Raw genomic sequence first — 26,268 nt, 5'->3', positions numbered from 1 at the left:
TCGTTATTACTATTATTATTATTATTAGTATGACGTTTGTGGCCACCCTGTACCAGCGGTCGACGGCAATATTATTTTGAAAACGGATCGCCTCTTCAGACTTCACCACGTTGCTGCTGTTCAGTTGGCTCGTGCTCGTGCCGGACCGCGAAATGTGCGTCTCCCGTCAGTCGTCCCTTCGTCGAGGGTGTCGCGTTGTGAACGCCGTTCGCTCGTGTGTAAAACGTCCAAGTCCTGAGTATTGTGGTTTTGTTTTTGTTTTATGTAAATAGTTTCTAGATTTGTTTTCTTCAGACTTCATCGAGGTTAAAAAAAAAAGTAAGTGTGTGTGAACGACTTGCAGCGTCAAAAAAATCACACATTTACTTCAATTCCAATTTTATTTTTATTTTATAATACAAAAATTTGTAAATAGATTAAATTATCAGGAAAATCTAAAAAAGAAGTAAAAGAGTATGTGTATGTCTAAAAAAAAATTAAATTTATAACATCTGGTAGATAGCTTTAGATTTCTTGAATAACTATAGGGCATCACCTAATTCAAATTTATTTTTTCTAACGAAATAAAATTGTTAAATAATATATTGCATTTCTCCTAAAATGGGCACGGAAAGATTAACAATTCTGCGGTGTCTCGAAAGTTCATGCTCGCTTAAAAATATAGTAAAACATAAGTGTACTAATCTCGTTCTACTCTGAACACTATGGGTGCAGATTTTGGATTTTAAAAACCTCAAAATTTAAAATTAGTGTAACATTTATTTTTATTTCAACGAATCTTTCACTAAAAAATAAATGTAGGTACTTCGAAAAGCACTAATTTTGAATTTAAAGATTTTTAGTATCTCAATTAGGGCTTCCCTAATTCTCCAATCTTTATCATATCTTATAGTTCTTTTTTTAATTCTCAAGTATTTCTTCTGAAAATGTTAATAATTATTTTTGTAAAATTACAGTTATTTTTTATTGTAGGTATTCGTCCTTTATCTGATCAAATAAATTAAAAACAAAATTATATTCTCTGAGCAACACGACGCAAGTGCCTTTCTAAGTGGAACATTGCGAAGTGGTTATCAGTAAAAAACACGTTTGGCTTGCACCAACAAGTACTATATTATGTAGGATACTGTGTGTACTAAGTGTGATCAGGATAATTTTATAATCCTGTCTATATCCACTAAGTGTTAACAGACTCGGATACAAATGGTTCCAAATACCCTAATCCCAACTAAAGCCGCCTAGACACGATTAAACTGGAGCGGTTCCTGCAGAGACTGAACATAAAAGTTTAAGATCAAATCAAATTATAGTATGGAGTTGAGTGGGACAGTTTCTTATCCTTCTCTTTATACCCTACTGAATCTATTTACGTCAAACATACGAATTTAGAGCACGCTGCTAAAAAACAATAGGGTATTTTTTTATGGACTGATTTCGATAGTATCTTTGGCCGAAGGGCTTCAGCGTTGATGGCAAAGAGTTTTGTGCGCGTTTTCGGTTCGAGTGCTCTCTTGTCATATGGATATTATCTTATGTTGGTGCATAAAAACCCGAACCCTGCGTTATAACACGAACTACATAGTCGTTAAAACAAAGCCCGAGCATAAACGGTTTCCAGACCCTCGTGTCACGCGCACCCTCTGTCGTCTGTCAGGGTTTGTCTACTCCGGTCATTAGAAAATGGTCCAAAAAAATAACCCTCAAACGCTGTCCGACCAATGCCATCCGATTTTCATCAAAAATAAACCGTGGTCGTGGACAGAGAATTAAAACTAGAAAATGCATATAATATGTAAGTTCCCAAACGTTACTCGAGTTACAAACAAACCTAATTTAATACGTATACTAGAACTTATGAATTTTTGTATTAACGAAACGTTCAAAATATTATTATCTATTTAATTAAAACCTCTCAAAGTAGATGTCATAATAGAGCTCAGTGCCACCCGTGCCAGTTCCATACATGCATTTTGAAACATTGTAATAACATTAAGTAGTTTTATCAGTAGACACTGGATTTTGATGGTAGATTTCTCGATTGTTGATTAATAAAAAAAACCTGAAAAAATTAATTTAATCATTGAATATACTATGACCTAAAAATGACATTTACTAGCAATATTGCCCATTAAAGGAAGATAATGAAATTAATCTATAAAAATCAACACTACTTTTTTGTTTTCTAAAAAAAGTTACCTTTACTAAAATACAACTACTAGGTGAAACTTTAATTTAATTCATACACAATTATCGAAACATGTTTTAGAAAATATTTTCCAACAACCAAAATACAAACGCTATCGAAAAAACTTGATAAAACAAAAAAATGTCTTAGACAATTAAAAATAAAATTTATATTTTACTGTGGATTTGCTAATGGGAGAGCTTAGATGCATTATAGATACACTAGTATTTTACTACATTGTATTTTTGTCTTAACTTCATTTTGTGTTGTACGTCGGAAACTGTAGATTTGAAGTGTAAAATAGAAAAATAGAACTTTTTGGCTACATTTAAAATGTAAACTACTTGTAATTAGGACCCATTCAATTTAAAAAAAATAGCATTACTCGATGAATACATAAAAAATATGAAAAATTTGAATTCATCTGACCCCTGATTGGAATTCTGCTTAACGCCTTAACCGCATATTTGAGAGATTTTTTTTATTAAATTTGTATCGTTTGAAGTTGTGATTAAGAGGTTTTCTCATAGAGTTTGCCACTCATTTTGTCGTCGGTCGTGTCAAAGGGCATAATAATATATCCATTAGTATCGAGATCAAGCCGACGCGGTTACTGAAACGTTGGCATATTTTGTAGAATTCCAAGTAGGAAAAAAACACTCTTGGCTCGATAGAACTTTGAGAAAAGCTATTCATCGAGGGTTTTTTTGCTATCGACCCCGTTCCGTTTTTTAACACCTCTACAGTTAATAACTTAGTACCATTCGGTCCAAACGGTTATTTGAAATGCATATTCGACGATGCGTTTGGTAGGTACGATTTATGGGGCAGACCGGTACATTTACACATATAAATAGCTCACACATTATTGATGTTATTATTTTGGTATAACAAGGAAGTGGGTGTTTACGCAATGAAATCTGGTAACCTGCACACGCGGTATACAAAATTCGGTTTTAAATCTAGGCCTGTGCATATGTATGTAAACAAATTATTGTCGGCATCCGATGTCAAAAAAAAAAAACCACCGTAGTATTTATATAGAAATGACTGGGTTTGCTAGGCGATCGGTATAATATTATTAACTGGCGTACACTGTATAAACTATGTGATATATCCAACTTGAGATGTTAGCCGAGCGCAAAAAAAACTTATCTTGTTTGGAAAAAAAAAAATTATTCAGACGTTGTGTATTGATAATAGTTGACTGGATTATTAGTATTCATTAAAACAACCGCTAATATACAAGCAATAAATAACTATAATGATAACTATGATAACGATCTTGTTTACTTACGTTTTGTTTTTACAAATTACATAATAAAATGTTGTCTAAACAGAGTATTAGCTGATAAGTTTAATAAAAACATACCATAATATTTTTTTCGTTTTAGTACAGACAAATATTAAAAAAAAAAACCAATGTCATCAATTTCTAATAACAATATGAGAGCTGTTTAAGACTACAATTGGTCGAAGAAGTTATTTTTGTTACTTCTAAAAAGTGAATAACAAAATAATGACTGATCGAATAATATTTAAATATTGAAAATATAATAATTACGTATTAAACCTAATTTGGATATTCTTGCGATGGAATTTTTATAATAAGATTGAGTTAAAGTGTATTGGCCGCCATGTAAATCTAATGAATAAAATGGTATAATATTATGACAGAACAACGGTTGCATTAACGCTGGTTTATGGAATATGAAGTGTTCAAACACTAATAGACTTGAAAGATTAATATATATTGATTAATGTCCTAAAAATAAATTTTGTAATACATATCTAAATTAACAATAGAACAAATAATGATTATGTTTTTTGATACGAATAAAATGCTTATGTTAATGGTCATAGTGATAACAATATTTTACATTTTTCCTCGTCGGTAACTATTATAATAATAAAAGTCTTAATATTGTAATAAATACAACAGAAACCCTTTTTTAAATACTTTAAAACCAGTTTTCGTTTGAAATATTCTATAGACATGAGTAAAAATTAGAAAAGTATACTTTACAAGAAGCTTACCTACCTATTTTTTCAGATGTGAAGCATAATATTTACCTAAGAGATAAAACTTGATAGGATTAACTAAAATTTCATCATAATCATAATCATATACATACATTGATAGCAAAGAGCATTTTATATTGATAATTATTATTTTTTTCCCAACTTTTATGACGCAGTAAATTAGATATTTTGTACAAAAACATCTCTTAGGAGGAAAACTTTTTTTGAGCAAATCAACAGTTTCAGTGTAAAACCAAACATTTATCATTTTTGAGTGTTACATTTATTCGCCTCGGTCATCGTTTATCGCTTATATTATGTAAAATTTAGATAAATTCTTGATTTTTAATAATTTATGGATGTTATCTTAAACGGTTGGTAGTCTTATAACAATATATATTTTGTATACATATGTCTGTATACACGTTAACTTTTTTGTACAAGACCAATTTACCCGATCGGCACCTCCATAGATCACATTTAATATGGTAATTATTATGTTAGTTACATTCCATGCTATGTAGGTATCTAGCCTATTTTGAAAATCTTTAAACATATTTTATTTAAGGTTAATTTTATTGTGAATAATGGAATTTGTACGCAGTATGGTTATAAAGTTATAAGTTAGGGATATCAATTTTACTATATACTTAACTATTACTATATATTTTACCGTGTACTTATATACTTGATTTTGATTAGCTGCCCGTTATGCTGACATATTTGTTTTTATCATCGCATATTTGATGAAGAAGGGGCGTATAATATGTGCAATAACTATGTATACTTAAATTATGGTAAAAACATTTAAAAACGAGTAGTCTAGATCCGATTATCATTTACTGTACATTTATATTGACCATTATTATTAAGGAAAATTGGAAATATTAACACCGCTTGCGACTTTTTTTTTAGCGTCAATTAATGCTTCGCCATTACTAGTCTGCATTATATTGTACGCCCTTGTGGTAATGCACCGTGAGACGATGCGAATAACTGCGGCTGGTGTTAGGCCGACTATACATATTATAATAGGCGTTTTCAAGCATTCAAGCTCGCGAGAGATGACTATAAAACAGTGCAATATGTGTGTAATAATAGCCGTGATTGCGTGCACTTTTGGAGGCCAATCCCCGAGAGGAGCTGCGCCGGCTAAATCTAAATGTCGTGAGGGGTTAAGGGAGAACAGCTGTTTGTTTTTATACACCAACCCCGCGGTCGTCGCCGGGCACTTGTAATAAAATATACCTACTCGGTGTCGGTCGTGACAAGTTGTGTTATAAATAATTGGAATCAGCGGGAAACTCAGCGTTAAACAACAATGGATAGCGCGTGCTCCTGGATATGCACTATACGCATGCATTGTGTGGTTCGACCGAGGGAAATTGCACGGCTTTGGATTTTCCTTGGCCATTGTTGCCATACCGGGAAAAAACCCCTTTAGGACCTACCCGAGAGTGCCATGATTTCAGAAATCCTCTCCCCCCAGAAACATCTCGAAGAAGGGGGAAACCTGGAGATTGGCACCGTTAATAGTACTTACTGCAGTCATTGTACTGCCTATTCGATTATCGGTACTTATTATAAACATAGTATGGCAAATGTAGAAATTTGTAGTCCATTAAGTCCAAATTTAAGTTTTTCTAAAAATGATTACGGTTTTAAGGCTTTAAATACAAATAAAAACCAGACGAGGGGGGCCAAAACTTGAACCCTCCTAAATGCATGCTTGTCAATGTTAGATTGGGTGATTTTTAACTAATAAAAAACATGTGAACACAGTTTTTTTTCCCATAGAAATAACCAAACTAATTTTTGTTTTATATTATTTTAAAATGCATTAATATCTTATGATCAACATTTTTTAAATTAAAATAGAAAATTAATGATTATATTTGTTAAAAAATAGCTGTTAATGTTATACGATTAGTATATAATATTTTAGTGTCTACATTTATTTAGGAAGCTTATAAGAAAATATGTATTTTCATTTATTAGTGTAATTTAATAAATATTGAAAATGTGATCCCGGCTGAATTGCTATAGTAACCTGACACTAACTAGTTAACTAATTTGAAAAATATTCATTCTCATCGTGTGCAATTCATCCACAACACATTCAAGGAATGGAAATCTATCATTGAGCGCTACTTTGCTGAGACACATTCAATTTACATAATAGTATTTCGTCTGCACGCTTTTCTCCCAAAAATGACCTCTTTATCAAGCAACGAATCTCTCTTCAGTACATTTGGCTCAAAGTCGACTTGTCATTAACTTGTGCGGGTTGCTCCGACACTATTTTGCATGACATAATGTTTCCCTAATGGCATATTTTATTATGCTCTCTCTGTATTTTCTACGGTTGTAAGCTTCAATTATACTTTATTTGTTTAACATCATTCTTCCGTGGCCTGGTGCTTAGATGGCTCTTCAGCGCACAAATCAGAGAATATGAAACATAAAACTGTCGTTCGGCGGACTCGTCTAAACGTTTGAAGTGGATATTATGATATTAATTGAAGAGTTCATTTTTTTTTTATTAGGTAAATACTGCGCGGTCCTTATTATGATAATATTATTATTATATCAGCTGTCGTGAACGGCCCGACGCTTCGTTACCCGGCCTCGTTACGGGCCTGAGAAGTGGTTGAAAGATATATGTTTCCTATTGGGGTCTTCAAGAGTAATGGAAACCCAAACTATTTAAAAGAAAACCGTGTCTATAATATAAACTTACTGCGCTCTAATATTATACTGATAGCATTACACGACATTCGGAAAAGTATTATCATTTTTGTCTTTTTTCATAGCACTAAAAATGATACACGTTGCACACATTACACACACAGTCACCTTGTGTTGTGGCATGTACAGGGTTTCATTTTTTTCCCGTCTTGTAAACACGTGTTATGTTTCATGTGTGGCACGTTCTATATTACTACAAATTATGCAGGGGAAAGATTGTTTTATAGGCTTCGCCGGGGACGTTTTTACTATCATAATTTTTACACTGACCAAAAGCAGTTTTTACTAACAAAATTGTTGTTTCAGAATAACCATTTGCCGCGTGAATTTATTTCTTGCAACGCCTATATAAATATAGGTAAATAAAAAATATTTCATTTATAATATTTTGACACAATTTTCATGCTAGGTATGCTAAACGTTTTAATTTTTTTATTTTCATGACATTGATCCAGAAGATGTTACATTAACCTAACCTATTTAAAACCAATCGGTTTTACAATGTAAAAAATGTTTGACACACGGACTGAAAAAGTACACTCCTTTCCTTCAAAATAAAGAAAAATATCCTAAAAATGTATATATTTTTTCAACTACGAAACGCGGCACGCCATAATATTCTCCAAAAGTAGTCGAATTAAGTCCTAACTTGTTTGGGATATTCCTTAGTTTTAGCAAATAGCACTTTAGTTATAATATAACCAAAACGTCAAAAATATACCACAGGCAGTCTCCCCTCGGATGGGCGAATGTTTTTTCTTTATTTTGTTGTTTGAGGGTAGTTTTCGGGTTTAAGACCTGAAAATTAAACTCAGAAAGTACCTAGTGTTTACATAATAATTTGTAAAATATATTAGGTCAACAAAGTGGTCTATTATGTATTATATTTATAACATAATAATCAAACAAATTATTGTTTTTTTGTTAATTTATTTATGAATAAACTACATAAATTCGTATTATATTAGTACGTATTACGTAATAGTTCATAAAACTAATCAAATTGTCTTGAATATATATTAAATAAATGTCTCAACTAGTATAATCGAATTTTATATTTTATTTTTTTTAGCAAAAGAACTTTAGTTGTTTTACCGACTATGGATCACAATTTAATTACTTCAATGCATTACTTTTTTAGTGCTCTACTTAGGCATCAACGATATTTTTTTTTTAATGGATTCATTCATTACCACATTTACATTTTAAAACAATTGTGTTTAAGTATTTAAGTTTCCTATTATTTTACTTTATTGTAAGTAATAAGTACATTAATTAGAATGATTGTGTAATACTTTAGGTTAACTTCCCCTTTTATGGGCTTAAATGTTAATTTAGAACAATTATTTTTTCTATGGTGGATTTTTTCGAAACGTTTGTTGTTGTACACATTTTAGATTTTGCAAGTTTAGGAACACGAGGAGTTAATATTAGACGGTAATGAGATTTGGCGATTTGCGTGCAAATTAATTGCTGTTATTATACTTTAAGTAAACGATGGTTTTTATTTCAGTCGAATATACGGTTAGTACACAACGCTTTCCGTTAAAGTTAATTCTTAAAAACACATTTGAAACGTACTGGACATTCGTTGTAAAAATAGCATAATATTTTATTAGAACTGCATGATAAATGTACTACTGTAATAGTTGTTTGCTTCCGACTAACAAAATTACTGTTATAATCGGTTTTGTTTCTTTGCATACTGCATCGGTCGGGTTATGCATTAGAAATTTGATGTTCTCTGATGTTCTATAACTGATTTGTAAGAAAATGATTTTTCTACCCACCGAGAACACGATTCGACCGAAAAATTATAATATGATACTATATTAGTGTGATTTATGAGAGGAAAATTACTCGCTACCTACTTTGCTAACGAACTCGAACGTACCCAAAAATATTGACCTGGCGTACTTACACATGTTGACTAATAGGACTGCACGGATTGTCATAATTACATTTTCCACAAGGATTTATCGTGACTTTGTCGTTGCCGGGTACGCGTTTATGAATTATGACAAAACTGTTTCACGCAGATGAAAGGGTTCTATTTTTCCCTTCACCTTCCGCTTTAAGTCTAAAATATAAAAATACAAATAGGACTAGGCGGTCGAGAAAGTAAAAAAAAAACACTATCGAGCATATTATTATTATGATGTACAGGCGTATAAATGACTCCAGACGTTTTTCGTTCCACAATTAGCCCTGTTTCGCTCGCACCGTTCATGTATGTGTGCTCTGAAATGTTGCCAAACGTAAATGTTATTGGAGTATTCAAAGCTAACTGCTCTTTCTATGTACAGCAGCCCCATATTATTACATACTTACATATTTTACCCGTCGCAAGAAAGATAAAAAAAACCGATAAGGTATTCATCAAACGAAATTATTTTTTAAAATCATTACCAGTTGCAAAAATCTAACATAAATAAGAAGAGCTGAACACTAAGCGAATACAATTGTATACAAATAATATTTTAAAAAAAAATGTTTAATGCTTTTTTTGTTGAATAATAACGAATAATTATTTCGTTTGAAAATAATTCAAATAAGTTTCAACATAATTTTTACAATAGAAAAGTTGATGAAATATTTTTTTGTTGTCCAAATAATACAAATATTAGCTAATAATTTAATCTCTTCACCAAATATCATCAGTTTAAATTGAAACTTTATCTTTACAAACCTGTCGTGCTGTTGAAAAATGCTATCAAACACATTTTTTGAGTTTCTCAACAAAGAGAACTATTAACTATGGAATCACAGATCTATTTTTTTTTTAAGACAAGAATATTTAAAAAATGTAGTGAAGTTCTTTCTACTAAAAATGTAAGTAGTATGATTATAACGTTGTGATTAAATAAACAATTGTATGCTGTATTATTTAAATATCTGCGCAACGCAAAGCTAACAAAGTACAAATAAACAATCAACCACATATTTTATATTTAACAGAAATCTGTTAAACAAAAAAAAATCAAACGAATTCGTTTGTAGCAATCTTATCGTTTTTTCTTATAGAAAACCCATTAAGATATGAGTTCATATAATATATGATGCGTGTGACCGACCAAAAATAATGATTAATATTGTAATGGAAAAAATACCATTGCGAGCAACTTTTTTTTAAGAATATAAATTTGAATTTTTGTGCTTATAGACGATTTAATACAATCAAACAAAACACGATCATTGTGAAATTCATTCGTTGTACGTTTTTAGTATCACTTTAACGCACATTACACTTTTGTTATGTACCATATTATTATGATTATTATTATAGTTTTTCAAAGCAACCCGCAAACCGAGTTTTTTTTCTCACGACAGCACGTGCAAGTGCACCGAGCAACGTCGGACCTTCCAATACCTTCAGCAGTGGGGAATGAGTTAAGTTTATTAGGTTTTGGGTCACTATTGTAAACAGCATCGCCCTGACGTTGTGTATACATCTGCGATCATTTTTAATCAACACAATGCGATAAATTACATGCCGTCAAAGGCGGTGTATAGGGTCAACAGCATGCGACCAACGAGGGAAAAACTACAAAAAAAAAACCCTCCCCCCGCGTTGTTTGGGGTGCACGTTTACATAATATGATCGCTAAATGTATTGGTGTGTGTGTGTGTCACCCTTTCTAGATAAATATCACGGTTGTGCAGCCATCGTTAACAGTAATACATTTGAGTAGGTACATATTGTATATGTATTTATAATCCACGGGATGACGCGAACAAAGAATCGGAAATATGCAAATATTTGCAGAGTATATGTTTTATCTGTTCAAAAACATTGACGATAACAATGTATAATAATATGCTGTATGGCGGACCACGGGGGTGATCAAAAGCATCACTACTATTTTAGTACCAATAAAATAATAACGTATGAAATATATACTTAATAACAATTTATTTTATTTTGCAATAACAATTTACAATATTTTTTTCTCTGCCTAGTAGTATTATCATGTTAGCAAAAGGAATTTTCAAATAGAATCTTTATTATTTATTAAAATATTACCCTATAGGTAGGGTCGTATTGAATGGTACCTACTTTTAAAGTAAATAAAAACAACCTACTTACCTACATATTATTTTATTTACTTATTAACCCTTTAACGGGTAAAATAAAAATAAATTTCAAGTACAGCAATATATAAGAAATATGTGAATAATGTGGCATACATGACAGACACATTGAGAGTACTCAATTATCTTATCATATTATTCATACAAATTAATTTATACCGTTTTTGAATACCTAGATAAATATCTAATACCTAAATACCTATATTTTCCAAACTTTTCTAATCAAAACGGCTTACAGGTAGTCAATAATATAGAAACTATTATCACTTAGATAAGTAAATGGTGTTAACTTAATCAGATGTCATGGGTAAAGAATAATGAAAATCAGTCGATAACCGTTTTGAATGTATTTTTCTCATGTTAATGGCGTTTTAGGAAAGAGACGTTGTTATTAAATGTTGTTAAATAATTTTTTCAACAGAAATATTAAGTCTATATTTTTTAATTTATAGAATTGTTAATCAAACATTTTTTTTTTTGTAGTATCTTATTCGTTTAAGTTGTAAGTACATATTTTATTAGTATTATTAATTTATGCTAAAAATTAGAGGACGTTGTGTAGTATCATTTTTTTTTCAAATATCGAAAACATTTTTATTGCTTAATATGCATATTATTATGTATACTATTTTATATGTATGTTGTATTTTATGACCTCAAAAAACATAAGTTACCAGTTACGCTGTTTTTGAAAAAAAAAAAATGTTTGTTTAAATGGTAACACGTTTTAACATTCAAAATTATATTTTCAACTCAAACATAGACTTAATTATTCTAGATAAAAATTTATTTTGTTTTAAACTTTTTTAACTAAAATAATAATAATTTTTTTTTACAAAAAATAACTCAAGTAAAAGCTTTCTCTATAAATGTATGATAATATATATGTGAATAATATTTTATAATTTTTAAAATTTATTTAAAAAACTATTTTTGATGAATTTTTGTTAGTTGAAATGCATCAAACGACTGAAAAACAAGATCTTATTATTAGTACTATATTACAATGATAATTTTTTAAAGCCAGAAAAATGTATGATTGCAAATATTATTATATAGATAAACAGAATGAAACGTGATTGATTAGTAAGTCAAAATCATCCTAACTATTAGGGGGTGAACATAAGTCTTCTTCTTTTCAATAATTGTTATTTCAACAATCGTTGTCTGTCATTGACATGAAGTTTTATTATCGCGGTGTCGTTTACACGAACCCCGCTATTTTGTGTTCGCTCAAATGGCTATCTTTTGTACTGCTCCACTCATTCACTTCCTGCAATAGTTTTGATGTTGTGAAAGGGCCAAACAAACACTTTAGTAGATACAAATAAAATATAATATGAACGATGTGATTGCAGTATAAATCGTTACTAAGATAACTCGTACCTTGCTTGAGGTCCTAATCGATTGAATTCATAGTCAGATTCATTCTTAAAATTATTTTATTATTGTATACAACCTATAAACGTACAGTCCAAAGTGACTGGCAAATGTGAACCATTGTAATTATTTTTTGTTTTTTAATTTGTACAGATGACTACTACAGTGGAAGTGACAAGTTATAATAGGAGGCCACTTGGTCACGGAGACATGGCTTCAATTATGGGCGGTCGGGGTAAACAGTCAACTCTGGCAAAATCTATAAGAAGGGCTACACCTATTCCAGTTTTACCTCCGCGAATTCCTACACCAATGCCTAAACCGCAAAAAGAAGAGTAAGTTGTAATTTGCACGTTTAATTTTAATCTAAATCATATCAATTATAGAATAATCATTGTGTCATCTAATTCAACCACACTTTATGTATATAAAGTGTGGTAATATAATTTAATATAATACTTGAATCATTTTCAACCCGTTTATTCATTAGCGCAACTTTCCCCAACAATTTTAAATGTTTTACTCTACCTAGCAAACCATTCCGCTTTCTTCTATAGCATACTATCATTACCAAATTTCACTTTTTAGGTATTTGGCTTAAGACCTACTTATTCACAAGTTGACTTTCCAGTCAGTACGAAAGCAATTCTAAATTAAAATTCAACAGTAACAATATAGGAAATCAGAAACGTTAACGTAAAAGAGATGTTTTTAGTACTTGGCAGTATCATTTAAAAACTTACTACTATGGCGCTCTCCGGTGGACATTTTGGAATGAAAAACAATGTCATCGCCGCTACTAGATAGCGTCCTATGTAAGATTACTTAAATAACTCAAAGTATTATGTCAGTTTTACTTAGATAACTTTTTATTTTAATAATGTCAGAGTTGTTAATAGTTTTACAATTTGCTTAATTAGGCAACACAGAATACTAACACGAACTAAATAACTGAATAATACCTACTTAACCATACTGTATAAAAAAACCGCACCGAGCCGAAAATATAACCAGTATAATATTAAATCTTATCACTGAAGTCATCCAAGTTCACTCGACCCACTTGAGTCCATTAATGAAATAAATACGTATAAGTTTACTCATTATTTTTGTATGCTTCTTTATTGTTTTATAAGAATTTAATCAAAATTAATTAATTTCAGTAAATTCTTTTTTCTAAAAGACGGCCCTGTTCAGAAAGCGAATGCCTTCGAGGCTTGTAATATTCACGATCATGATGAATTAATTTTTTTATGAAAAAACAATAATTTTTAATATTATGTGATACACTTAAATTTTATTACAAGTAAAAAAAATCAAAACATTTCAGTGTAGTGAATACTTTGCTAGTATTGGTCAGAAAAAAAAAAAGTTACAAGATATGTTTTTATTTTATAGTTTTATTATTACTAGTAAAAATATAACTTTTTTAAATTGTTTTTTCCCAGACTAAAACAGCATTTGAATACTTACTGTTAAATATTAGTGTTACTAATTTTGTTTGAAATCTTCGGTCAGGGTTATTTTAGTATACCGATGTTGAACTATAAAACAGAAAACAATTTTTTTTTATTATTATCCATAATTAAACCGTCAAAAATAGGATTTTTTGTCTTTGTTTTGTTTTTTTTCTCTGGCAGTTATTTTCTTAAATTATGAATGTGAAAAAAAGTTGTAACTGATGTTTAGTGATAGCCAACATGGATTATTCCTTGTATTTATTAAATAGACTTTGTAATTATTAAATGGACAAAATTTATTACAAAAATTAAAATACAACTTTTTACTTACAATCCAAATTTGTGCAAAACCATCCCAACTTCGTACCTTACAAGCCTTCCAATATATCACTCCACGTATTATTTTTTCCGCCTCGTGGTATTTATCTAATTACACACTTCAAAACGACTTTAACATAGAATCAATAACCTAATTAGCCACAAAACACTACACATGTATTTCAAATTACAGACTCACTCAAACCCTTTAACATCACAACTTGCATTCAATTCACTCCCCGGAAATCCCACTCGCCAACTTCGAAGACTTTGGCGTCGAGATCTATTGATCTAACGATTAACATCCCTGGATGGCCTACCTCCTCATATTATATCACCGTTTTATTTTTTCTGTACATATATTAATGTAACTATTTGCGTATTATGCCTTTTAGCATAGATTGTGTAAATATTATTGAAATAAAAAATGTTTTACTTACAACCTTTATCCTTTATAGTAAACGATGTGACGTTATAAGGGAACTTAAGAGCATCGCATATTGCCACCAACTTATATGAAACTCGACTAGTGCTTTTCAGGATAAAGAATAATACGTTCATGTATTTATCTATGTTGTTGTTGGCTTTGGGGTCTAAAGTGCCTATTATGCGTTTCTCCGCGTCGGTGAACCACCATTCATACACGCTGACTTCGGTATCCGACAAACGAAAACCCAACTGCTTACACTTCTTGGCAATGGTGACGGCCGGGCTGTCCGTTAATTCATTAGGGTCATAATCGAATTCGCTTTGACAACTGTACTGATACGCTTGCCACTTTGCTGTGGACCACAAAACCTGGATTTGTCCAACGAAAAGCCTCTCCATGATGTATACATACGACACGATCGTGTCGGTGGAATAAATCAGAGCGTCTCTGGTGGTTTCCTCGTTGGCTTGGTACAAACGTTCTTCGTACAACAACAGCTGGCCGTAAGCAGCTACCAAGTATGCAAACTCTTCGGTCACGATTGCGTCTAGCCTGCGCAAGGCGAACGACCGGTATTGCCAAAGAGCGTCGACGTCAAACGGTTTTCTGACAATCTCGTCGTAGCACCGATCTAGAGGAACGTCCAAATCGGGAAATATCGTATCGCGCAAATCCATCAGTAGGTCCGATTGCATCAACGGTCTCAGCGAAAAATTGTCCATGGTAAACCACCTGGTTTCGCCCATATACATTTGCAGGCGGTCCAAAATGTCGTTTAGGTCGTCTCTCGTTTGCTGTATAACGCCTCGGACCTCGTCGACGGACATGTGCGGTACTCTCTCCGGGAGAAATTTGTTGCCCAAAGCTTTGGAGAAAAGTTCGGACACCTTGCCCACGTTTTGTACACTGCTGCCAGCGTACAACTGCCAGAGATACCCGAGATCGGCGAACAGCCAGTAGTCGACAAATATCTCTTTGACGTCCAGCGAGTAGTTGTAGAACAACCGCAGCAGATAACCGACTCTGGTGTCGGAGATCTCCATTAGCTTGATGGTCGCTTCGAAACCGGGCTGCTCGATCGATTCCGAACATTCGCCACCGTACATTTTGACCAAGTGGAAATTACAATACATACGGTGTGCGGCCAATCGTTGGACTACTTCCGAGTAAATGTTTTTGATGACATCCTTCCACGAGTCTTCTTGGTGTCCTTGTTTTTCGGACTTAACGATCGGCTCACGAGGCAACTGCTTCTGAATGATCAGGTCTCCGCGTGTTGCAATATCGCGTGGCATATTTTTAGCAAATAACATAAACAAAATGGAAAAAATTAATTTTGTACCCATCGTGTTGTACGACGTAGAGTACTATTAAATAAAAAGGTCGATATTATGTTGTTGATTGCATCGAACGACAAATAATATTGTATTTACTTAATCGAATGCAACAATCGTTTTGTATTAATACACTTGTTCAAACCAAAGATCTTCTTAACTATGTCATGTGTTATTGAGTTTTTGCACACTAAACTAGATTACCAAAACCGTCTATAACTATAATTGTATTTTATTACTTTAATATTTACCGACCGCAACATACTACGCTCAATAAATTTGAATAGCCGATGAAACGTTAGACCTTTATTATTAATTGTTATTTTTCAACGTTGTATAGTATCTATAATAAATATATTAACGTTGCGGTACTTTGGGACAGCTCACAAACTTGTCTTAGACTTCGTTTCACCTTTAACTGTCTCAGATAAATTTTGTCGAGTCTTTTAAAAATGAATATACATTTTAAGTTATTATTAATTAACATTTATGTTTTTCATAGTAAATTAGCGTTCATGTTAAGCAATTGATTATTTTACAGTTACAGTTGCCATCATACTCTGTTTACGAAAATTAAGTAGTACATGTTTTAGTAGGTCGCCAATAGGTAAACAAACGAAGCATAATAAAATAGTCGTTTTAAGGATAAAAAGCAATTTGTAAACAATGAATTACATCATTGTTATACACCCATATATATAGGGTGATCAACTTATCGTGAACCACTCAATATCCCACTCGGTTTAATAAGAAATTTAATGTTCTCTTTACATAATGTTTTTATACAATGTGATCTAAGTTGGGAGGGAGGTAAAAACACAAAAAAATGTGAGAAATTGAGATCACATTGTATAAAAACATCATGTAAAGAAAACATTAAATTTCTTATTAAACCCAGTAAGGTAATGAGTGGTTCACGGTAAGTTGATTACCCTGCACTATTACGTAAGTACTTAAGCAACATATGATTTATATTGTGTTTTTATTGTATTTTCAGTGTTTCAAAGTTAGAAATTGCCAAGTACGAAAAATCGTATAGATCTTCACTAGCGACTCATTTGAAACTGTACAAAACTGATGCAAGTCAAAACAAAGGCGACACAATATATACTTCTCTGGTAATTATTTTATGTACATATTTCAGACCAACACTAAAATGATCAGTTAATGGAAATTTGCTGGCACCGTAGATTGTACTGTATACAATATATGTGATAAAATCACGTGTGGCCTATTGTCAAAAAACAAATTTGGCCGAAAAATAACATAATACTATCAAAACTTTGCGACGAAGATTTCTCTATCAAACGGATTAAACATAATTTTTTTAATTAATTAATTTTTAAGAATTAATCGATTTTATACCCACGTTTGTTTAATGTTACTTATATTTTTCAAAACTTATATCACACACTGACGGATTTATGTTTGCTGTTATGAAATAATGATACGGCCTGTCTCTCGCAACGCCGTATAAATAGTTTGACGCCAAATTTTGCAAAACTTTTAATTAATGAGGTTCAACCGTGCATAGAAGTTTGTGCAGAGTGTAGCGATTTATTTCAGGAAACATTATCCGTTAATTGCCGTGTGCTATCAACGTTGTCGCTCGAACCGCGACAGTAGAGAAGTCGTGTAAAACTAATGGAGCATCGTATTATCTTTCAGTTGTAATCGTTCTCAAAGAGGGTAGGTAGGCAAGCACTTTGAGTACACGTGTGTATATGTATAGTAATGTTGACAATAACGCTAGGATCCAGCTTTACTGAGTTTCCAAAAGTGTTTTTTTTTTTTTAGGGATATCTCCGTGCGCTTAACGAGGAGTCTTTATCGTTCATACAATCATATAGGTATTGGAGAGACAGCGTTGAAACTTTCTGGAAACGAGTATAATACATGCGGTTGGGTGGAAAGGAAATCTACTAAGGGAGTAACACTTGTGACCGCAAGTATAGCAAACTCCGTGTGTATTCGCAAGGGTGCGCGGGGGTCTCAATTTCTAAGATTGATGATCAGAATTTCGGCCTTTTCTCGGTATTAGAGCTCTAACAAAACTTTCTTATTTTTTCAAGAAATCTTCCCGCGTTATCTACAATAAGTTGGGTTCCAATATAATACATAATATATAGCTATACTGGATTGCGTGTCAGATCCTATATGTTTATTTTACCATCAGACTCTTATGGGGTATAAAACGCGGTGTTTATAAATTTATCCAGCAAGAACATATTACACTAGGGCGCGATTATGTATCGAATATCGATTCAAATACTTTTGGAAATAACGGCTTCAATTTAAGCAAGGCTAAGCTGAGATCCGACTAAATAGCAAGAGGATCGCATAATTAAATTTCCCGAGGAAAAAGAAATTTTGATAATCCTAAACAACAATATAGACGGTGACCATAATGTCAATGCTCACTCAATAACAGCTACCAAATCTTTGGTTAGCTCGTTCTGTCACAGTATTGGTTTAGTATTTGAAAACAAACAACGACATCAAACGTTGGCACATTTTGTAGAGTTTCTACACACACCTAGAGGTGCTAAGGAAGTTCAGACCTTTTAAAAACTCTGGAAACTCGCTTAGAATTTCAGCAAAAATTGTAATCCTTACTTGGGTGCTGTGTCCTGATAGCCGCTGATATTTTTTTTAGAACCTGAACGATTTGAACTTCCCCAGCATCTTCTCTAGTTGCGCCAATGTCATTTGAGCTGAATAGAAACAAGATTATTACAGAAAAAATGAGAATTGTTCAAGCTGGACTACGAAACGCTTTGAGACCGTAAAGCCACGGCCGAGGCTTTGACTGTTGTACAACCAAAATAATTACACAGAATGGAACTTATCCATTCCGGTACGTTGCGTGCGGGTACGGTGCAATAACCCATTGGTCGTGTGCATTGCTGATTATTAAAAGTCCTCGGAAACACTCGTAAAAGTTTACGACGTCCGCGTGAAACAGGGACGCAAAGGCACGACCAGGACAAAGAGTAATTTCCGCATGTGTGTGTGTACACGGTCAATAGGTATAAAACGGTTGGTCGTCATTTGTTCTTTTTTTTCACGGCCAAGTCGGCCGTTTTCCACTCTCACTTTGTATCCGAAGTTTGTTTACCGCAACTGGCGCGTGTGCGTGTTCCCGTTGACGGCCAAATGGTTTTAGGATAATACAGGATAAGGTGGTGGATGACTCAGTCCCGTCGGTGCCGTCGCTCTTGTATGTAAACGGTATAATAATAATACAACTATATATGATTACAGAGAGGGCGAAGACTTTGGCGACAATAAAACCGATCCAATACAGTGCCGGTGCGATCCCTATACACTCGGCACCACCCCCGCCCTGCAGAGCCGCGGCAGTTAAATAAATTATCGCCAGATTTATATTATTATACAGACTGCTGGTGCACGGCCGCGCTCTCCGCCCATATCACCACGGGCTATAAATATGATGCTGCCGCCCTCTTCCTGTAGGTTCTCCGATCCAATTAGAGTACACATAAACCTTTAGCCGAACATAAGCCCTCGGCGACTATACCGTATACAATATTAAGTACACACACGTCGAGTCGTCAAGTCAAACACGAGACGGCCGTTTGTTTGAAAAACGTCATGGCGTGGTATATTTGTCAAGTATAAGTTATATAAATATAACACGGTTGTGGAAAACCGAATGCGTGGCACGTGAAAATCGAATACTCTTGTACGGTGATGATAATTTCTACACGTTTATTATATTAATATAATAATATCTACAATAGTATTTATTATAATAATATTGACTTGTCAGTTGTGCGCGGCGTTTGCGATGTGATATTTTTATTGGGCGTTGTTAAAATGAGATATATACATAAAAACAAAATAACGCTGACAATGTAACTGACACTGCGCGCAGACGGGATTGGTGAAATTTTACTACCCGACATAAAACACAGTCCCGTAAACCGTTGCCTGCTGAAACTGAGTCTCTTGAGCTGTTCGGAGATTTAACATGCAGTCGTCGTAAGTCTCGCGATATGTACAATAACATACATATAGTGTATATATTTTGCTCTCTATCAGAACGTGCAATTTTCGCCGTCTATCGAACAGAGTATATTTAAGTGCCTTGAAGGCAATAAGATAAGTGCAATAACAGATGGTCATCGAGAATTAATCGACCGGTGAAATGTCGGTAAAACATATTTGTATCAATATTTTTTATAATTTTTTTTTTTTTTTTTGTAACCCCGTCGGGCACTATTTTAAATATTAGAGAGATTTAGGCGTACACAAGCTCCCACGATATCCGCGTATGTATTGTTATAAAATATAAATTATTATCCGTAAAGTTTTTTTTTTGTGTATACGTATAATTAAAACAAATACAATTCTATAAATAGACTATTCATTCATTGTTCACTGTTCCCGTTGTAACAAATTACTAAAATAATAAATTATGATAAATAACTTGTTTTTAGTGTAATTTCCGATTCGACGCCACGGTCATTTACACCCTTTTTAGTTGATCGGGTTTAATTAAATTACACGCGGTTAGACTGTTCGCTGAACCGACGAATAAAACAAACTCTAGCATAATAACAATTATGTCGCGTTTACATTCTACTAAATTTGACTGTTTAAAATCAAACTTTCCATTGGCGCTTAACCTATAGTTTTAGCACGGGCAACTAGATAAAAACAAACCTATTCTGTTTTGGCATAATGATTATTTCAACGGTGGCTAATCACAGTGACAACCGTAGGTATAGGTACGTTTCGTTGGGCCGTCGTCATAACATTATATTATGGCATTAACCGTGATGAATAGTTGATTATGTGCGACCGTAGGGTTTAGTACCCTTATTCTCGATGGCTGAATACAACTTGAAATTGGATACATGCTATATAAGGAAACATCAATGTTTTCCCACTTACAATTGTCCGTAATAGCGTCGGCTGCTGCGGTGATCAAAAAAACATGTAACTCCACGGTAGTCCGCTTTTAATCAAAGTTTCTTCGACGCCCATACAATGAATAAAACAACCCTCTTTCCCAGGCGCGTTTTCGACTACTGGGGTCGCTTTTTTTTTTTAAATTCTTCCACGTACAATATAATTTTCTTCCGAGCTGCGCGGTTTAGACCCCTTTTTTATGTATACAATTTTCCAGTTTTATTACAGGGTGTTGACTTCAATCAACCCCCGACGCCGTTTTCGACGTATGTCCGCCGTCATTAATTCTGAAAAAACTGACGGGGCATAAATCATTAATTGCACTTTACGACCGGAGTCGAATAGATTTTTGCCGGTTTTGATTAAGTCTTATGACGCTGTGTGGCTTTACCGCGGGGTTGTCCACACGGCCAGGTCGTTTACCGCACAGAATTAAAATACATGACCCGACGGTATTCCGAGAGTGCGGTAAGTGCGCGCCCGCATTAATCACGTTAAAACCATTATAACATTATGCAGATATATATTGTTAAAAATTTGGTAAACAAACGTCGGTTAATTTTATCGAAATTATGTCAGCATTTTAATTTTTTGCGGATCTGTTTCATGCGATTGAAAGAAAACCAACCTTTTTTGAACATTTATAGCTGTTCATGAAAGTGTATAAATATTTTATACGACTAGCGAAGTCGATTGCTTGTATTTCGTTGTTCACATTGGTAACGTTGTGTAATTTACTTATATCATACTAATGTGTACTCAATGTACACAAGACAACGATACTATTATTTAGTTCTATAGTTCAACAAATAATATTTGTATCACCAGTGCATGACGTATCACGTTTGGTATTGTATATGTTACCTTATTTCTGATGTATTAAATATATATAATATGTAATAAGATGTATTAATATATTTAATTATTTATTTTGTTAGTTAAAAAAAAATTAGGAAACATTAAAAAAATTGATTTATAAACACAATAGGGGAATATTTGATACTATTTTCTTATAGGTAAATATACTAGTTATAAAAATTACATAAATTATACAAACTCATAAAACTACGGGCCATTTTATTACCAACTATTGGTCGCAATGTTATACGTTATAGTAATAAGTAATTATTCCTTAAATTATATTATATAACTTAATTAGATCCAACATTTATATAGTTTATGTTATATAACATGGCTTGACTACATTGGATAAATGTCTATTAAATACATATGTGAAAATTAATTTATTGTTTATAGGACGCAACAAACAATAAATGTCACCAGTTGAACAAATTAGTTGTCCACATGTTATTATAGATTAACCGGATGTCCACGAAATAGGATTTTTTAAATTTTTATTTACAATAAAATATGAATAAATTGCATCGATTTGGACATTTAGGTAGTTTGCGGTAAGATAAGTACCGCAAAGTGGATGCGTTTATTACGAGTCGTTTGCAATATTGGTAAGACAAATATTTACTAATAAGCGCACTGTATGCACTCGTCGAATTTATTTTTCAGTAACTGACAATAAATTTAAATGTTGAAAAAGTTACAGTGAAATGAATCGACTATCGTATGCCTTTTATTTTAACAGACTTATAATAATAATGTATCTAAGCCTATAATTGTGGTCAAAGTGTGGCTACTAGCCACACTTACTACATAGTGGTTTGATCGACTTGGCGGTTGAACTACCCTGCGGTAAAACTAACAGTGTTTTGAGACATTTGCAAAAACCTATTTGACATTGGTCGATAAGTACCTACAATCAGTAATATGGCTAGTGAATTTCTCTTAAAATCAATAAAACTCGTGGATCAGTTTAACTGTAGTATGTTATTGTTGAATATACACTGCATGGGAAAAAACATACGAATGGTAGCTAGTATTTTATAGGTACGATCGACGCTAGTACTTTACCTATATCGCCTCGAGTCTTGCCCTGCACACAAGTGTAGTTGTCCGTTCTGTTGTCGATGGTCGTATACATACATTATTACCTCAGATCGTTATCGGCGCGGGAGTCGTTAAATTGTCTCAGTGTCGGTCTTGTCATTTTTTAAATTATTGTAATGATCGACCGCAACAACGTCCGACGACTACAACTTGTTTTCACTTACGCGTGTACGCGTTTTATCTAAACATCAATAATTTAAATACGGCAAGGAAAAAAAAACAATGCCGTGTACCTCGCTCCCAATAGTGGCTTTCTCGACGAGTGTAACATACTATTATACATACAATATTTTATATAGATTTACCATTTACGGGCCGGCGCTGAAGTATAATAACAATATTGCTTTTAGTATCAACACACGTCTTGTAGGTGTTCCAATAAATTCAAACAAAGATGAAACCGATCTGGATTCAGTGCCAGCGTTATTAGTATATTGAAAAAAATACATTTAGTTTGGTCTTTTTTTTATAGCTTATATTACTGTCGATATATTAACGGCAAAGTGGTAGTTTTTAAAGACAATTTCGTTTGGTAGTCTTTGGACAGACCGTAGCAAAGCAGAACAAACAAGCGTTAAACGTTCAACATAGTTCGTTTCCCGTCGCACTGGACTTAACGTAAAACAACACCGACTTTTTATTTTTTTGCAAAATTCTTGCCTCGGTGTAACAACTCGTATAATCTTGGTTTTTACTTCGAGTGGTCCATCCGATATGATAAGCTCACTGTTTGGGTAAAGTCGGAGGGTACGGGCAGCACTGTAGCCTGTAAGAATAGAGAGAGAGAGAGAGACCGAAGACGCGCATTAAACACACTCGACCTAAAAAGCCTTTTGTTGACATTGTTGTTGTTATTGTTGTTATAGTTGGGCAAACGGTGATCGTCATGCGGTGTTTGCACAACGCTTTCAGAGCACCGACCCAGGAGGTGCCGCTCGAAATGTTGATTCGATTAGACAAGTGTGAACTGTGCGTGTGTCAAGGGACAAGCTATGGGGACGAAAAGGATCGTACTCTGTATACTTTGGGGTTGTGGGTTTTTCGTTTTTTTTTTTACATTTTGACACCTCTCGACCGTGAAATTTCCCTATCGGACCGCATGCGAAAAGTCACCGCTGAAACGTACTGTAACGTTGTCGTCAAGCCAACGTTGATTTTGAAGTATAAATTTCTGTACAACTAATACCAACAAAATAAATGTGTCGAATTTTGTAAATTGCTTTGAAACTATATGCCATACCTTTGATTAAGTATATCATGTATACTAACATTAGTTATTGTAAAAATACTAAAATGAATCGGTTTGAAATGACAGGTTAAAGAAATCTATGATAATAACGTGTACTTGTTTTCTTTACGCATACACAAGGGTAGATTGATTGATTTCTAAAACCTTTTTAACATTAGCGGAATACATTAAATCAAATTAAAGGGAGAAAGCAGCACCCTCGTCACTCGTCAGCTTTATTGGGACGACAAAGTTGTACCGTGCAGTTTAAGTGAGACTACACCGGTACAGCCTATAAGATTAAACGATTATGTAGATTATATAGGCACTTGAAAATGATTTAGCAATAACCTTAAGTGCTTGTCGGTTAGTTAAAAAACGAGTCTTTAGATAGTTGGTAGTAAAAAAAAAAAAAAAAATACCCACTAAAGCATATTCTATGTGCGTTTAAAAGTATAATAAATGCCCCTATAACCGTAGTAATAAATGTATTTTAATTTGTTATTTTATTAAGTATATTTTAGTACACAATATAACTATAAAATATCCCTTGTTAATTTGAAAAAAAAAATTGATTTATCCTGTTTATTATCATTTTTGTCATAATTTTAAATGGAAAAAATTAGTTAACCAAGTGTTGATACCCAGCTTTGAATATTAGAAATAATCTACGTTTGACATTGAATACAATTGTATGTTCACAAGAAATGCTAGATAATACTTCAACATTTCTATGTATCATGGACTTATAATGGTCATCTGCTATGTAGGTGTATATTATGCATGTTTGCGTGAGAACGCACTTGGCGCGGACACAATTAGTGACTTCCGGCATAGGTACCTATCTATAAACAAAAATTAGTTTTTTGTTTATACATAAATATTTTTGTACGAAACCGGTAATTAACATTTTTTACACCTACGCTGGTTTTTTCCCAAGTATCTAACACAGAGAAACTATAAGCTGCAGTTGTTCCGTATGACCGGGTTCAAATTAACACAAGTACAGACGTTGCAGGTGGACATGCCCCCTAAAATCTACACAGACCCCTTTGGTTGTTTATGGGCAATTACTATTTTTTATTTCAGTCATTGTAAACGTTTATTTGTGCCTTATATATTAGGTGATGAGAACCAAAAAGATACAATTAGACAAGAAAAAAATATCAATAATTTCAAAATAATGTCAAAAAGTTTGATAATATTTAAACAAAAATGTATAAATAATATTTTTGAAACATTGAAGCTCCTGCCGTAACATGATTTTAAAAATACATATAAACTTTTTGACAGCATTTTTGAAATAATAGGATAATAATTTTCTGCTAGGAAGTGACGATTTTTTTGTTATTGAGTTATTTTTTAAAAATATTTACATGTTTTACGGTTACCTTTATTTAAAAATTGGCTTTACCAACGTTTCGGAAGCCTTGTGCTGGTTAGATGTTTAAAGGTATAATTCACAAAATATTGTTTTAAGATTAATATTTGTATAGTATTTCAACAACTTTTTGGAAATAATATTTTTAGTAATATTAACATTTCTGACCAAAAAGTTGTTGTATAATATTTGTACGAAGTTAACAATCGTTCTGATAATATTATAAAAATATTTTATTTTTCTGCTGACCGCAGACCGGGCATACATGTTAACATGTGTTATGTTTGCTATTATTGTATTACTTGAATATTTTCGATCAATATCAGGGTAACATTTTTGTCCGTAATACCACAAATACAATATTGGTATTTAAGAATTTCTCAACAATGTATCGAGTAAGTCGTATAATGAAGAATCAATGCTGATCATACTGCAGCAGAAGTGAACACTGTAATAAGTACACGCGCATGTAAGCGACGCGTGGACAGAGTTAATCTCGCCAAGCCAACCGCGGTGTTCCCCCATTGAAGTCTTCACTTTAGTGTCATTTATAATAATATGTCCAAGTACGGCCGTGTTACGCCATTGCTAGAGGTAATCCCTTTCACGTGTGTGTGTGTGTTTGTTTGTTTTCGGTTCAGCAACAAAGGCAAACCTCAACGGCGGCAACGTCACCGCGGCCACCGCCGCCCCTGCCGCCGCCTCGACCGACCGCCTCCGGGTCCACGGCGTGCGCGTCCGGCGGGGAGGACCGGGTCCGCGGCGGCCGGTCGTCTGCTTCGGTCGGAGG

General features: G+C 33.2%; 2 protein-coding genes across 2 annotated transcripts; one reads left to right on the top strand and one right to left on the bottom strand.

Annotated features, from left to right (window-relative positions):
• Positions 1-139: 139 nt before the first annotated feature.
• On the top strand, positions 140-26,221 carry LOC126834958 (uncharacterized; the record flags this gene model as incomplete). The annotated part of the gene is made up of 4 exons (XM_050567210.1): positions 140-318; positions 12,581-12,762; positions 16,967-17,087; positions 26,120-26,221. Coding segments are annotated over exons 2-4 (405 nt in total), but the record flags the coding sequence as incomplete, so codon positions are not given.
• Positions 13,746-16,005, bottom strand: LOC126834833 (uncharacterized). The gene is made up of 2 exons (XM_050567025.1): positions 14,646-16,005; positions 13,746-13,971 (listed from the first exon to the last, which is right to left on the bottom strand). The coding sequence occupies exons 1-2, from the start codon at positions 15,979-15,981 to the stop codon at positions 13,919-13,921; spliced, it is 1,389 nt and encodes a 462-aa protein (XP_050422982.1). The 5' UTR covers positions 15,982-16,005; the 3' UTR covers positions 13,746-13,918.
• Positions 26,222-26,268: the final 47 nt, after the last annotated feature.

The sequence above is a fragment of the Adelges cooleyi genome, unplaced genomic scaffold (genome assembly GCF_023614345.1).
Source record: "Adelges cooleyi isolate 19-005CV unplaced genomic scaffold, UGA_ACOO_1.1 ACOO_flye_CR_arks_rails_tigmint_CR_PRNA_21, whole genome shotgun sequence".
NCBI classification, from domain to species: domain Eukaryota; kingdom Metazoa; phylum Arthropoda; class Insecta; order Hemiptera; family Adelgidae; genus Adelges; species Adelges cooleyi.
Note: the sequence above shows the minus strand (reverse complement) of the source record. Positions and strands in the feature narration are given on the sequence as shown.

What these genes read in the sequence shown, in the direction of transcription:
- LOC126834833 (XM_050567025.1), bottom strand. Translation starts at nt 15,981, where the DNA reads ATGGGTACAAAATTAATTTTTTCCATTTTGTTTATGTTATTTGCTAAA. An exon ending in TACTATAAAGGATAAAGGTT is followed by an intron (nt 13,972 to 14,645) that starts GTAAGTAAAACA and finishes TCTGTTTTATAG; the next exon opens with TTCAACATCGGTATACTAAA.